At 36.9% G+C, this 16096-nt stretch overlaps 1 protein-coding gene across 1 annotated transcript in view; it reads left to right on the forward strand.

Moving 5' to 3' along the window:
* LOC135220826 (nucleoside diphosphate-linked moiety X motif 17-like) overlaps window positions 1-16096 on the forward strand; it is a 118121-nt gene that overhangs the window by 31171 nt on the left and 70854 nt on the right. Inside the window, 1 exon segment of the mRNA XM_064258369.1 lies at window positions 10023-10051. Within this exon segment, the coding sequence (XP_064114439.1) occupies window positions 10023-10051 (29 nt within the window).

A 16096-nucleotide genomic window follows, 5' to 3' on the forward strand; every position in this document is an offset into this window, starting at 1 on the left:
CAAAAGTCTTGTCAGAGCGAAGGGGTTTTTCGACAAAAGGCTGCTAAGCTACTCGACCTCAGCTAGAAACCTTCGACCCTTAAAGTCTACCAGTCGAAGTGGGACGTCTTTCGCCGGTGGTGCAGGAACCAGAAGTTTTCCTCTTCACAGTACCTCTGTGACTCAGATAGCAGATTTCCTAGTTTTCCTCAGAGAAAAATGCGGTTTGGCAGTATCTACTATCAAAGGATACCGGAGCATGCTGGCTGCAGTGTTCAGACATAGGAACTTAGATCTTTCGAATAACAAAGATCTGCATTGATCTATTAAGATCTTTTGAAACTTCCAAGAAAACTTCGAACGAAGTTCCAAGTTGAATCTGGACATGGTTCTTCGTTTCCTGAGGTCCTCTAGGTTTGAGCCACCACATTTAGCCTCCTTCAAAGATCTTACGAGGAAAGCTCTATTTCTCATGGCTCTAGCATCCGCTAAAAGGGTTAGTGAGTTCATGCCCTAGAAGGAAGGGTAGGTTTCAAAGGAGATTCAGTGGTTTGTTCCTTCCTTCCTTCGTTTTTAGCAAAGAATGAGAAACCCTCAAATCCTTGGCCAAGGAGCTTTGAGGTTCGTGGATTATCTGCCCTAGTAGGGGAAGAACCCGAAAGAACTCTTTGCCCTGTTAGGAGTTTTAAGATACTACCTTTCAGAAAGAAGAAACCCTTAAGGGCATTGAGGGACAGACTATGGTGTCTGTAAAGGACCCCAGCAGACCATTGTCGAAAAATGCGCTGTCTTTCTTCATTAGAAGTCTTGTGAAAGAAGCACATAGATCTTGTAATGAAGAACATTTCAGCTCCTAAAAGTCAAGGCTCATGAAGTGAGAGCCATTGCCACTTCCTTGGCCTTCTTTAATAAGAATATGTCTCTTCAGAATCTGATGAAAACTACATTCTGGAGATGTAATTCAGTATTCGCCAACCAATACCTAAAAGACGTCAGTATTACGTATGACGAGTGCTTCGCATTAGGCCCGTATGTATCGCGGATTCGGTGCTGGGGCAGGGAGCTGGAACATATCCTTAGTTTTTTCCCTTGTTTTTGGTAATCGAGTTCATATGGTTGTATGAAAAATGATGCAGGTAGGCATCTTTTTTCGTTTCGTAATACTAATAACTTTAGTTTGGTTAGGTGATCGGATTTGGTTTGAAGCTCCCTGCGTTGGTAGTGGACAGGTTCTGTCATAGAAGAGGGCGAACCCCCATTGACATGATCCGACTTGGATTCTACTAAGTAAGCAGATATCAAGTCCCGTTAGTAGACCCAAAGAGTCTTTTCAGCTGTAGGTCACGCCCTCGCTGTAGCTCTTATGGCTATGCAGACTAATAGACAGTATCTATGAAGTCTTCAGCCTAAACAGGTAAGAACCAAGGTTATTTTTATCCTACAACAGGGGTTGTTTACCTTTTCTTTGTTATTTTCTGTCTTGTACCCTCCACCAAGGGTGTCAATCAGCTAAGTATATGTCTGACAGGAAAGTTCATGCAAAAATGATATTGTTATTTTACAATTAAGTTTTGTACATACTTACCTGGCAGACATATACGATTGATGGCCCGCCCAGCCTCCCCTCAGGAGACAGGTATAAGAGAGAAAAAATCTGGCAAGAAAGGTATGTTGTTCTTACACCCGCTTCCCAGCGGCGGGTAAGGTAGATCACCTTGACCTACCTGTCGCGTTTGCCGCGAGTTTTGAATTCTGTCGTGACGTCAGAAGACGTAAGCTAAGTATATGTCTGCCAGGTAAGTATGTACACTTTCTTTATTGTAAAATAACAATATCATATTTGTTCGCAGTCTGATTTATTTTATATTTTATGATATCTAATTCCCATTTTTTTTTATTAAATGTATTGCATGTACTCGTTTCAAATAATTATTAAGTAACCATTAACTATAATAAACAAACAAAAAAAAGCTTCCAAACGTCTGTTTACATATCCCAACACTTACGAGTATCGAAACGAACTCGCCAAGCAATCAATCCCTTTTACACAGTAAAGCCCATAAATTTTCATTATCTCTCTTCAACTACGTACTGAAAATACCAAACAGTATAATAACCATTCATTTCTATTCTTTATTCTATCTTTACCTAATGTTTTTTTTTTATTAAATGTATTGCATGAATACTAAGTTTTTCAATTTACAGCAACCTTTTACCAATAGAATACTTAAAGCACAAGGGGTAGATGCTGACCAATAGGAGAGCAGGACCTTATGGGGTGACTAGCATCAGGAACCAATGGGAGAGCGGGAGGATGGTGGCGAGTTTACTCAGTTGGCGGCGCAGGAGTTTTAAAATTGTTCTCGGTGGTCCGGGCGAATCTCGAGACTTTATAGCAACAACCTTTCGTATCTTGAAAACTTTTCGTATGTAGAGCAATAAATTTTCGTATTGGCTTTCGTAACTTGGATTTTTCGTAAGTTGAGCCTTTCGTATCTCGAGGTACTACTGTATTAGTACTGTAGTAATCTTGTAGCTTCTTTAGCTGCCATATTGTTCCCTCATTTTTATCTATCCCCACATAGGTGTAGTATTATGAGGTTGCTATTTTTCATAATGGCAAATGTTTGCAGTCTGTTTAAACACAGTATAGTTGGTCTTATACAAAACAATTTATATATTGGAGATTCATGGCAAGAGAAGTATTTTTCCGCTGCTTACAAAATATTACTGCTTAAGCAGTTTCGTTTACTGCAAGAATGATAGCCAAGAATAAAGAACAGTAAAGGAGATATGGGTTGTTTGGAGTCCTATTACAAAACAGAAGCAGACCTGATTAAATGAAGAAATTGAGAAAGGTAAGACAGTTAATGATTATTGCAAAAAAAAATTTAAAATAGTGATGAACTGAGATCTTCTGATAGCTAGCACAAAAGCCAAAGATTTTTGCAGGAATGAAAAAGTAGCAAAAATTATATAATAAATACTTTCATTCATAATTTTCCATGAAATTTGTTGTTTAAGCACAAGTCAAAAACACATGTTGCCTTAGTACAGCTTTCATGAGTATAAATTTGATACCTTGTATATGGTAATTCAAAGACGTGTTTCTGTTCAGTGTCTATGAAGAAAGAACTTTATTACATTACTGCTATTAAGTCGCATTATACAATAAAAAATATATTAATTAATATTTTGCTGTATTGTATATGTCACATCTTATTTTTAAGCTTTTCAGAGGACTCTTTCCCCAAAAATATATTTTTATCATATAGACTCCTTGCTTCTTCTTTATTGCCTGTGAACTGCTTTTCTAGCCACAGGTGACCCCCAAGTTTTGCAAAACCTGTAACTAAAAACACAATATAAAATAATAATTTTTTCTATGTTTAAAACAAAAAACTACAAAAGTTAATAATTAAATTTCAGCTTTACACACATTATACTACAAAAATGTTTAAATATAGTATCAACAAAACTCATCAACTTTGAGCAAGAATTTGCGTTTTTTGGTTAGCTTTCGATACAAACCTACTGCCAGTGCTTATACGTTCCATGTCCATGCCAGGAGAGGGTACTCTGTTAAGCAAAATACTTGAGTCAAGAACTCCTGATGCATGTTCTGAAAGAGAAAGAAAACATCTTTATTCTGAATATCAAAAATAATTTCACTGATATTTACTTATTAACCCTCTTACGCCGATTGGACGTATTAAACATCAAGATAAAATGTCTCCCGGGTGCCGATTGGACGTATTATACGTTGACATAAAAAAGTTTTTTTGCGCTATCATATATCACATTATTTATATATGAATAATGATATTTTTTTTTCATTTCTGATGGTTGCATACTAAACTTCAGGCAACAACAAAAAAAAGGAGCCAAAAATGAACTCTTAATCTTGAAAACTAAGCGCGCTGTGATTTTTTGAAAAAATTATTTTTTCCGTTTCCACGCTCACTCCCAGACCGGCCCGGCATACGGGAGACGCGGTAAGAGGGTTAATTACTATTGTATAACCAGTGTTCTGGTTTAAATATCTAATGATATTAATAAATAATCGAGGCATTTACTCAGGCTCTGTCGAGCATGATCCAAAAGACTGGATTAGACTGTCATTTGTGGTGAGTTTTGCTCGTTATATATAAGATGGTCAGCAAGAGGGTTCTATTGTAGGCTGACCATTGATTAGCCGAGAAGGAAAATTGACATTTCATTGCCGATTGGCTGGTGAGGTTTCTTAGTAAGCAAAAACTTATTGTTGATGGTTCAATGCTGCAGTTTGCCGAGCGGCAGGGCTGTTGTGTGACATCATTCTCTGGTATGAATCCTGTTCTGTATGACCACTGTAAAACTGGCAAAGAGGATCTCTTGCCATGCTCAAGAAGGTGCCATAAAAAAACTACGTGAGATGCCCACCATACTAGTAATCACAAGGAATGCAATAGTGGGAATGCAGAAGTAATTGGAAAGGCACCCAACCCAAAAAGCCTATGGCTGCTAGAGGCATTCTCTATACTGCTCAAGAGGTGTTTCCCCTCATGCCTACCTACCTGCAACCTATTGCTTAAGACCTGCGCCAAACACCGTGAGAAGTGGCATTCCCGAGTAAGAAATACACAATTTCCCAGATTCAGCAAGCTACCTGGCAATCCATCAGAATATTTGTCCAGTAATACCAGAGAATGATGTCTCGCACCAGCCCTGCCACTCGGCAAGGCTGCAGCAGCAATACCATCAATGATGTGCCAGAGAAGGCTCCAAAGACAAGGAAGGGAGATGTTTCGAACGGGGCGGCAGAGATGACATCACGGCTAAGAGAGGCGGCTCCTCAGAGGCGACTGAAGATACGTCATCGATGAGAGTGACATCACGACCTCCCCTCTGAGCGAGGGGGAAAGAGACGCCACTGGTGGAAGAATACACAAAGATGGGCCTCGTGATGACAACAACAGGGCTGACGCCACAGTATCACTCCGAGACAAGGCGGCGGCAGACACCGGCAGAGCAATACAAGATGGCCGACTGCTCCCACCTGTGGAGACGAGGCCTGGAGAGGGGGGATGGCCTGGCTGGACTGGGGAGGGGGGTGCAAGCCTCCTCGAAATACGCTAGCAACCCCCACAAGGACGGGTACCCCCCTAACCAGAGCGTCTTCCAAATCGCTGCCCATTTTGGACGCCTCCAACTCTGGAAGAGAAGAGAATGATGAAAAAAAACCTCACCCTTCTTGGGAACCAAAAAATCCCGAAGAAGAGGGGGGCTACATTACAAATAAGTTACCCTGGCAACCTCCGATACTTCCATCGACGAATCAATGGAAAAAAAGGAAGAAGCAGGGGTAACACTACTAAGGGGGTTGACTACTGCGGAAGATGAAACATTGGGAATAGGAGTAAAGCCCTCCCAAGAAGGAAGAGTGGAGACTCTCCGACATTCCCATCTTACCATAAAACTTCCTCCACTGCTCCAAAGGCCATGCCCGGCATTCCGTACAAGGATTCGTAATTGTACAAAAAAGTTGGAACGACACCTACTGCAAGTGATATGAGGGTCCGTCTCTGATGAAGCCAAGAAAACGAGAACACAGGAATCCAGGAATTCCGAGGCTCCAACGCTGATGTCGAGAGGAGCAAAAAAGAAGCCGTAATATAGGTAAAACAGACACAAACAAACTAAAGGAACGAAACGGGCAAAAACCAGGAAAAAGGCCAAGAGAGGAAAAAACCCAACTCTCGTCCCAAGGCGGTAAAGAAAGACTGGCGTAGATGTTCGGCGTTTGACCACTCTTCACCCGATCTACGCATGCATTGCCAGATACCAAAGATTCCTTGCTTTCATCTACTTTTTTACCGGATCCAGCTAGGCACTAGAAATTATCCTATTGTTAAGACCGAGGGTTTGTTCGCGTATGAACAAAACTTTATTACAGCTTCTACATCTGTATCATTATCCAAAATCTTTTGCTATGAGCTTGCCTGCATTGCCCCATGCTTACGCCGCACAGCAGCATACTGTTGACACTACACAAAATTGATGCTCAATTGACAAGGGGCTGTTACAGTGAGCACATTCTGAGCTCAGAGCCTTCTAACAAAAATTTATGATTCAGGTGAGAGTGCCCAATTCTCAACCTGCAAAAAACTATCTCACTTCTGTGTTTTTATGGAATGCTGATGACCAGAAGGATACGGTGAGTTGGATAGTTCTATACTTTATTATTTGCAAGAGATGACCATCGGGTCTGCCACTTCTGCCAGATATAAGATTTAATATTTCTATGTAAATCTACGTGGGGAACATTAGGTAAATTAACAGAAATATTAGTGCTGGCAAACTTGGCTTCTGCTTCTGCATGTTCGTTCCCTTAGGGGGCTTTTGAACCTCATCCTTGAAGTTTTGCACTTCCCCAGCCTGGCAGGATAACTGCCTTTCTCCAAGGTTTCCAAACCTGTGTAAGTGGGATCTAGCCTTGGATTTAAAACCTTACAAAGGCTTACAAGCCTTTGGAAGAAGAATCTACCCCAACCTTTTAACTGATGACTGAGTATACTGCTGGTGTGTGATTCTTTTAGAAAGGTTAACAAACTTTAAACATTGTCTAAGAAAGCAATTCATACCTCTCCTAGCAATTGATTCATATGCAACTGTGAGGTTTTCCTCCTGTTACACCTTTCAAACCTTTTACGGCAGTCCACGGTTATTGGCAGGGGGGGGTTCCATTCTCGGTAGGGTGCTGGTAAGCAAATCCGCCACTAACAGAAACTTGGTGATTTTAATGGCACTTATGGTGCCGATATCTGCTTAATGGCACCTCCTTCAGGTATGTTATGGCGCCATAAATTGTTGATTACCACCATAAAACCGGATCGCCATTAAACCAAGTCTGCTGATAACCAGGGACTGCCTGTAATGTCAATTTCCGTTTCAGTGCTGAATGACCTCATAGGTCCTAGTGCTTGGCCTTCAGCCTAACTTCTATATTCAATTAAATTCACACTATCAATGAAGAGGACATTTTACTTTGTCTTGTTTGACCTATTAGGGGCCCAAGACTTCACGGAGAACATTTCTGTACTTAAACTCTCCATAGGCCAACAGAAGAGATATACCTCAGACCAAGGTCTCCTACTGACAGAGTACTAGTCCTGAGAACCTCCAGGAATGTGAAAAATGATGAAGCCAAAGAGGAAAGAATGTGACCCCAAGAAATAAGAGCCCTCTCCACCTCTGTACTTCTAAATTTTAACAACCTTGATTTCCTATTTTACTGGTCATACTAATCTTCCTTAACACTTTCTAATTATGTTATGTCATTAATAAAAAGTTGAATTTGTATTCACTGGGACAAGTTGTTGCAGTCCTCTGAACGAGGAAGTTAGACTCAACATCATTCACTTCACTTTCACCTTATTCAGTTTACTGTCAGGACATGCAAACTTACAGGGATTTTAGCAATTGTCTCATACATAGTAAATATTTTAATCTTCCAATCTGAAAAGATTCCCACTTACTGTAATACAAGCACCTTACTTTAACATACTTTGGTTTTTACCCTACTATGTTAAAACCTACATCTCTTGACCTTAGGACATTTACAGTGTATCACTGAAGTAGCAATTCTAGTATTTGAATGGTTGTGATGAAACAAAATGTTTCAATAACAAATTGTTTTCTTAAAAACGCATTAACCATAGGAGGGCCCTTTTCCCATCCTCTTAATTCTCACTGACACTCGTAGCTTACATGATTTGGTGGACTGACCTTACCTTACAGACCTTGCATCTTGTTTGTGTTGCCCCAGGTCCCTCAGTGTGAGGCACCTCTAATGTCTACCGGAGAGTTGCTAGTAAATCTTTCGGTATATTTTGCATCTTCCAATCTTGGATGGTCTGGGATGCAGCTTAGATATTTGTCGAGCTTATTCTTAAACACATCTGATATATTCCTCAGATGAGCTGGCAATGCATTGAATAGACGTAGTGGATTAATGTCCTGTGTGCTTTCCTTATTTTTCCTGGTATAGTTTTGGGCACTATTAATCTACCTCTGCTTGCTCTTTCTGATATTTTTAGCTCCATGATGTTTTCGGCTGTTCCTTCTATCTGTTTCCATGCCTGAATTATCATATAGCGTTCTCTTCTCCTTTCTAGACTATATAATTTTAAGGACTGTAGTCTTTCCCAGTAGTCAAGATACTTAATAACTACTTCTATTCTAGCTGTAAATGACCTTTGTACACCCTCTATTTTTGCAATATCCTTTTATAGTGTGGGTACCATATCATATTTGCAATATTCAAGTGGACTACGAACATATGTTATAAAGCATAATCATGTGTTCAGCTTTTTCTTGTTTTGAAGTGCCGTAACAACATTCCCATTTTTTTGCTTTACATTTTGCTAATAGAATTGCTATTTGATCATTGCATAACATGTTCTTATTCATCATCACACCAAGGTCTTTAACTGCTTCCTTATTTGTGATTGTCTCATTATTAGGTCCCCTATATGCATATAGCTTTCCTTCTCTGTCTCCATAATTTATTGATTCAAATTTATCAGAGTTAAATACCATCCTATTTACCTCTGCCCAATCATATACTTTGTTAAGGTCTCTTTGTAGAGTGTTCCTATCTTCATCACAAGTAATTTCTCTACTTATTCTTGTGTCATCGGTGAAACTACTCACTACCGAGTCCTTAACATTACTGTCTATGTCTGCAATCATAATAACAAACAGTAACGCAGCTAACACCCGTACCTTGTGGCACACCGATATTACCTTAGCTTCATCCGATTTCTCATCGTTTGCAATAATGTTTTCTGTTGTGTAAAAATTCTTTTAACCATCTTCCTACTTTATCCACTATATTATGTTTTCTATTTTCTTCGCTAATATATTATGGTTACCTTGTCAAAAGCTTTTGCAAAATCTAGATAAACCACATCTGTTTCATTTCCGCTTTTCATATTTTTGTATATGTTCTCACGGTGGACTAACAGTTGGGTTTGTGTACCTTTTCTGGGTACGAAACCATGTTGTCCTATATTAACCCTCTTATGCCGAAGTGGTATAATAAAAAATTGTCTCCCGTATGCCGGGCCGATCTGGGAGTGAGCGCGGAAACGGAAAAAATAATTTTTTCAAAAAATCACAGCGCGCTTAGTTTTCAAGATTAAGTGTTCATTTTTGGCTCCTTTTTTTGTCATTGCCTGAAGTTTAGTATGCAATCATCAGAAATGAAAAAAAAATATCATTATCATATATAAATAATGCGATATATGATAGCGCAAAAAAAAATTTCATATATAATTGTATTCAAATCGCGCTGTGTGGAAAACGGTTAAAGCTAACAAGTTCATTTTTTTTGTTGCATTGTACACTAAATTGCAATCATTTTGATATATAACACATTGTAAAACGATCAAAGCAACACAGAAAAAATATTTATCGCAAAATGATGGCATGAATTCTGAACTAACGCACGGACATAAAAAAATGTTTTTGTCAAAAAATTCACCTTGTAAATCTAAATATTGTTCTAGAGACTTCCAATTTGTTTAAAAATGAAGACAAATGATTGAATATTACGATACTGTAAGAGTTTTAGCTTAGAATTGCAGTTTTCTACAATTTCGGACGAGTTAAAGTTGACCGAATGTCAAAATTTTTGATATATATTTTTTTTATATGCAAATATTTCAAAAATGAGAAAAGCTACAACCTTCAAATATTTTTGTTGTATTCTGCATGAAATTGCGCACATTTTCATATATGAAACTCTATAAAATGCCTAATATGAAAATGAGCAAATATTAGGAGAATGCGACGTACGCATTTCGGAGATTTGCGGCCACGAATCGGCGTGCAGAGGGAAGGAAAAAGTTTTTTTCTAAAATTCACCTGCTTTGGAATGGACTGTTAATTCTATGACATTATGGTCTGAAATACTCGCATTATAAAACTATTATTTCTTTAACATAATTCACCTCATTCACAAATACTAGGTCTAAAGTATTTTCCTTTCTTGTTGGCAGGTGATTTACTTGTTGAATGTTGTATTCTAGTAGCATATCTATAGCTTTTCGAATTGCCTCTTATCTTCTGCTACTATTACTCTCTTTTTTATATGGTATAAATACTACAACCACAATCTCCTATTCGTTCTTTCCAGTCTACGAAAGGAAAGTTAAAGTCTCCGGATAGGAGAATAGTCCAGTCCTTGTGATTTCTACATATATCATCCAATTTTTCTATTATTATGTCAAACTCTTTAGTATTAGGGGGTCTATATATTACTAATGTTCATTAATTTTTTCAGATTCAAATTCTACGCTATTAGTTCACATTCTGAGTTACTATATTTCTCATATATTTTTCCATGTTTTTTGTCTTTCGCATACAAAATATTTTTCGCGGTTTCCCCCTTGATTCGCCGTTTCCCCTCTTTTTAATTTCCTATTTTTCCTATCTGATCTATAAGTTTGGAACCCTTTTATTGATCGTCATTTCCCAGTCTCTTGGGAATACCAGGTTTTCACTTATATTCATTATATCTATTTTCTTTCAATTTGGGTTAGTTCTTCTAAGTACTCTATTTTCTTTTTGAGTTACTCGTAACTCAACCCTGCGCATTCATCATTATGATGGTTTGCGTGTTTTCCCTTGTTCATTTAATAATGGGTAATAATAAGGATTTTCCCACGTCTCTTTCCTGTTCGGGTATGTTGTTCTTTTCTTCATTTCCAGAAATTCTGACTTTAAAAAATACAACTTTTCCATAATATTTGATCTTCCTTCATCATAATTATTCATTTTGTGTCTGAATCTGCAATTTTCTCCGTATCTGCAATATCCTCTGCATTGTAAATACAGTATTTATCTCTTGAGCTGTATCTTGGAGCTGATGCTTGGAAATTCTTTGCTGACACACCATATCGCGGTGATGGCTTGCTTTTTTCCTTCACCTCATATTCTTTGTTCCTCTCTTTATTTGTTGTTCCTGACAAACTGGTGAGCCTGGGAACCTTTGGTACACAAATATTAGGCATTTATATGATTAGTAGACATGTATGTAAATATATATCTAGTGGCACCGGTTTAATTCCTATTCCTTGTATGTATGGTGGTTACAATTTTTAATGGAAATTACCCTTTTTGTGAGATATTGTTGTAGCTCTGATATTTTTTCACCTAGTTAAGCACTTTTTGAAGTCTCATTTTTCTAATAAGCTTGAAAGTGGGAAGTCTTTATCTCTTTTCATACATACCTGTCTTTCTCACACTCCTACCCACCTCAGGAGTTTAAATAATGTGAGACGAAACCTGTATATTTTGTCTCATCTGCCTGTATGGTGTCATTCACGTGTATTCTAGAATACCAAGATTTTGGTAACTGTATTCGGCAAGCTGAAGACTAGTTATGTTGAAAGTCTCCTAAATGGAGCCCCGCAGTGACTATGACTTGGCATCCATGTAGCCAGTACCAGTTAAAATGCCAGTCTGCTACTGGAACCTGACTCTGCACATCTCAAATCTTCCAAGCACAGCTTGAGAGTCTTCCCAAAGGAAATAACTACGCTGAGAATCCTTCAACTTCAATTAGAGCATTGGGTATTACCAAAACGGCACCTGCATCCTTTCACCATAATAAATGAAGCATTTTATAATGACTACAATATATCCAAATGTTAGAAAATGTAAAAATAGATGGAAGTAATGAATGTAAAAATAGATGGAAGTAATGCACAACTAAAACAGGCTGACATTATTTGATAGACATTTATGATGTTTAAAGAAAGGGAGCCCCCATTCAAGGTGGGATACTCAACTGGAGAAAGACACTAGATTTTTTGTGGACTGATATAATCAGGCAAGGTGAAGTCAAAACCATCTCAGACAATGTTACACCATTTTCCAAGTGGTTGGTGGGAGTGAGGGTCTCACATTCATGCAAAAGTTTTTCTCTCAAAACACTGGAAAAGACTGCGCATGAACATGGGCAGTAAAGCGTTGCATCTTTGGCTAAGGACAGAATTTGGTCTTGCCGAGGTGACAAAAGATTTGTCCATGGCATTGGTAATGCTTGATAAAGCCATTCAGCTTTGTATGGACTAACTATAACAATTACGATACAGAACTGAGCACCTCAAACTCACAAGAACCTTGCAGAAAGAACTACAACCACAAGGATACACACAAAAATAAAAGTGAGTCCGAGACAAGTCTGAACTGTGTTATTGATGAAAAATTTACTTCTTCAAACTCAGCCAAAAAAAACAAATATTGTAGAGTTTCACTATGGTGTGTATTATTTATACATGTGTATTTATAGATAGATAGATATATAAAATCTCTTCTCAAGAAAAGTTACTGCATTTCTGCAGCTCTTCACCAATCCTCTTTTTGGAGAATCATAGAATACAAAATCCAAATCATATGTAAATAAGTGGCAGACACTAAAGCTTGTAGATGGTATATTTTTTGTAAATTCGACTAATTTATTTTCAGACTAAATAACTTGGCAATAATTAATTTCTGTACAGTCTATATATTATCATTATTATGAATAAATAGTTTAACACCACCATTGAGTTAACATTCAGATGTAAAAACACTAACCTCCAAATTTATTCACTAAAGTAATTGGAATCTCTTTGCTTTTATCATTTTTCATACAATTTTCATCATCTTGGTTGTCCTTTCCCATCAGGATTCCACACAGCTATATTCACTAGATCTGGAGAAAGCCAAACTGCAGCATCCAACCTCCTCTGGCGACAGAGCTGTGCAAAGATCAAAACATGTATAGTATAAGATTATTTACTGAGGAAAACTGCATTAACTTATTATGAAAGAATGTTCAAAGTCAGTATTAAATATAAATATAATTTTTATGCTCAACATGCAATACCATACATTTCTTCCTATGGTAACGAAAAACAATTAGTACAGGCAGCCCCTAGATAACCCTTTAACACCGATTGGACGTATTAAACGTCGAAGAAAATTGTCTTGGGTGCCGATTGGACGTATGGTATGTCGAAAAAAAAAAAAATTTTAATTCGCAGAAAAATATTTATAGGCCTACTAGGCGAAAACTTTTGAATCACACGCCTTGGGGGATGCTGGGAGCTCACAGATCAAGCTGTTGTTTTGTTTACAATCATTACCCAGTCGCGCAAGCGCGAATTTCTTTCTTCTCGCACTAAAAAAACATCAGCGACACATCTCAGAAATTATTTCGTCGCGTTGACATAATTTTTGCACCATTTTATATTAGCTGTTGCATGGAGTATTATATATGAAAATGTGTGCAATTTCATGTAGAATACAACTAAAAAGAACTCATGGTTGTAGTTTTTATCAGTTTTTTGAAATATTTTCATATAATATATAAGTGCCAAATTTCAACCTTCGGTCAACTTTGACTACCGAAATGGTAAAAAAAATGCAATTGTAAGCTAAAACTCATATTCTAGTGATATTCAATCATTTCCCTTCATTTTGCAACAAATTGGAAGTCTCTAGTACAATATATCGATTTATGGTGAATTTATGAAAAAAACTTTTTCCTTACATCCGTGCGGTAACTCTTCCGAAAAAATCATAAATTTTTTCGTCCGATTGTCGTAATGTTTGCACCATTTTAAATTAGCCGTTACATAAAGTTTTATATATGGAAATGTGCGCAATTTTATGTAGAATACAACAACAAACAACCCATGGTTGTAGCTTTTTTTCAGTTTTAAAATATTTGCATATAAATAACGATGTGCCAAAATGTCAACCCTCGGTCAACTTTGACTTGACCGAAATGGTTGAAAAAAAACGCAATTGTAAGCTAAAACTCTTACATTCGAATAATATTCAATATTTTACCTTTATTTTGCAACAAATTGGAAGTCTCTAGCACAATATTTCAATTTATGGCGAATTTATGAAAAAAAAATAATTTCCTTATGTCCGTGCGGTAAACTCTCCAAAAAAAATCATAAATTTTTCGTCCGATTGTCGTAATGATTGCACCATTTTAAATTAGCCGTTACATAAAGTTTTATGTAAGAAAATGTGCGCAATTTCATGTAGAATACAACAACAAACAACCCATGGTTGTAGCTTTTATCAGTTTTGAAATATTTTCATATAAATAACAATGTGCCAAAATTTCAACCTTCGGTCAACTTTGACTCGACCGAAAAAATGGTAAAAAAAACCCAATTGTAAGCTAAAAACTATTTACCTTCTAGTAATATTCAATCATTACCTTTATTTTGCAACAAATTGGAAGTCTCTAGCACAATATTCGATTTATGGTAAATTTATGAAAATAAACTTTTTCCTTACGTCCGCGCGGTAACTCTTCCGTAAAAATCATAAATTTTTTTGTCCGATTCTCGTAATGTTTGCACCATTTTAAATTAGCCGTTACATAAAGTTTTTATATATGAAAATGTGCGCAATTTCATGTAGAATACAAAAAAAAATAATAACCCATGGTGTAGCTTTTATCAGTTTTGAAATATTTCATATAAATAACGATAAATAGAAAAAAATTTGTCCTTCGGTCAACTTTAACTCTACCGAATGGTCGAAAACTGCAAGTGTAAGCTACAACACTTACAGTCTAGTAATATTCAATCAATTACCTTCCTTTTGCAACAAAAACAGGAAGTTCTAGCACAATATTTCGATTATGGTGAATTATTAAAACAGCTTTTTTTTACGTCCACGTGTTACAAATTCATGCATCATTTTGTGATAATATTTTCTCTGTGTTGCCTTGATCGTTTACAATGTGTTATATACCAAAATGATCACAATTTAGTGTACAATACAACGAAAAAAAAAAATTAACTCGTTAGCTTTAAACCGTTTTCTCACAGCATATTTGTATACAATTATATATGAAATTTATTTTGCGCTGTCATAAATCCCAATATTTATATATGATAATGATATTTTTTTCATTTCTGATGGTTGCATACTAAACTTCAGGCAATGGCAAAAAAATGAGCCAAAAATGACCTCTTAATCTTGAAAACTAAGCATGCTATGATTTTTAGAAAAAACATTTTTTCCACTTCACTTCGGCACTCACTCGCGAAATGCGCCGGCATACGGGAGACGTTTTTTAAATACTGCTTCGGCGTTTTTAAGGGTTTAAATGGTTATCCAATTTTACGGTGCTTGTCTAGCGACGCTGTTAAGTAGATTTTCTGCACCGATCTCTGGTTAGCAGCGCCAATATCCAGTTAGCTGCGCTGATTTATAGTAAACAGCAGTGCTGATCTATTAGTTAACAGCAGCGCTGATCTTTGGTTAACGGCCCCGTTGAGAAGGATTTTAGTGCTGTTATCACCAATTTTCGGTTAGCAATGATTTTTGGTTAGCAGTATCAGCCGGGAACAGAACCCCACCCCTTAACAGGATTTTTTTTTTTTTTTTTTTTTTTTTTTTTTTTGCCTGTATTTAGATTTCCATGTGGTAAGTGCTTTAAACACAAAATCTTTTACTACTTATTCCTAATTTGCATACTCTAGACACTGAGTTTACAAAAATTGTTTTAACACTCAGTAAAAATTTTTAATGTGTATTTTTGCAGAACTGCTGAGGTGGTAGTTGTCATAGCAAACAAAAGACAACACCCCTGAACAAGAATATCTTTTCTATTACGTTTGGCTATAAAACTGGAATGAGGCAGTCAACTAGGAAAAGATAATCATTCAAAACATGCTAAAAGAACCACTCTTTCATGATAAGATCCAATCTTTTAGTAAACAAGGTTTAAAAACAAACTATTGTAATCCCATCTCATGCAGTGCAATGCAAAGGGCCTTGGAAATTCCTTTTGACTTGTGTTCTTCCTATGCTTGTATTCCATGTATCTCCATTGACCTCCAGCCTCCCTTCTCATATATCTCATCCAAGTAGATCTAGGTATTTGAACTTTTCTAGTGACTTGAGGAGCCTAGTGATACTACCATGTACTATTTTGTTTCATATGGATGAAGCAAAGGACATGCCATCGCCGTCTTTCATCATTATTATCTTTTCTACTATATAAAACTTCTTGGTAAATTTCCCTTTCCCTTATGGGATTATTTTTCAC

The sequence above is a fragment of the Macrobrachium nipponense genome, chromosome 2 (genome assembly GCF_015104395.2).
Source record: "Macrobrachium nipponense isolate FS-2020 chromosome 2, ASM1510439v2, whole genome shotgun sequence".
Lineage (NCBI taxonomy): Eukaryota > Metazoa > Arthropoda > Malacostraca > Decapoda > Palaemonidae > Macrobrachium > Macrobrachium nipponense.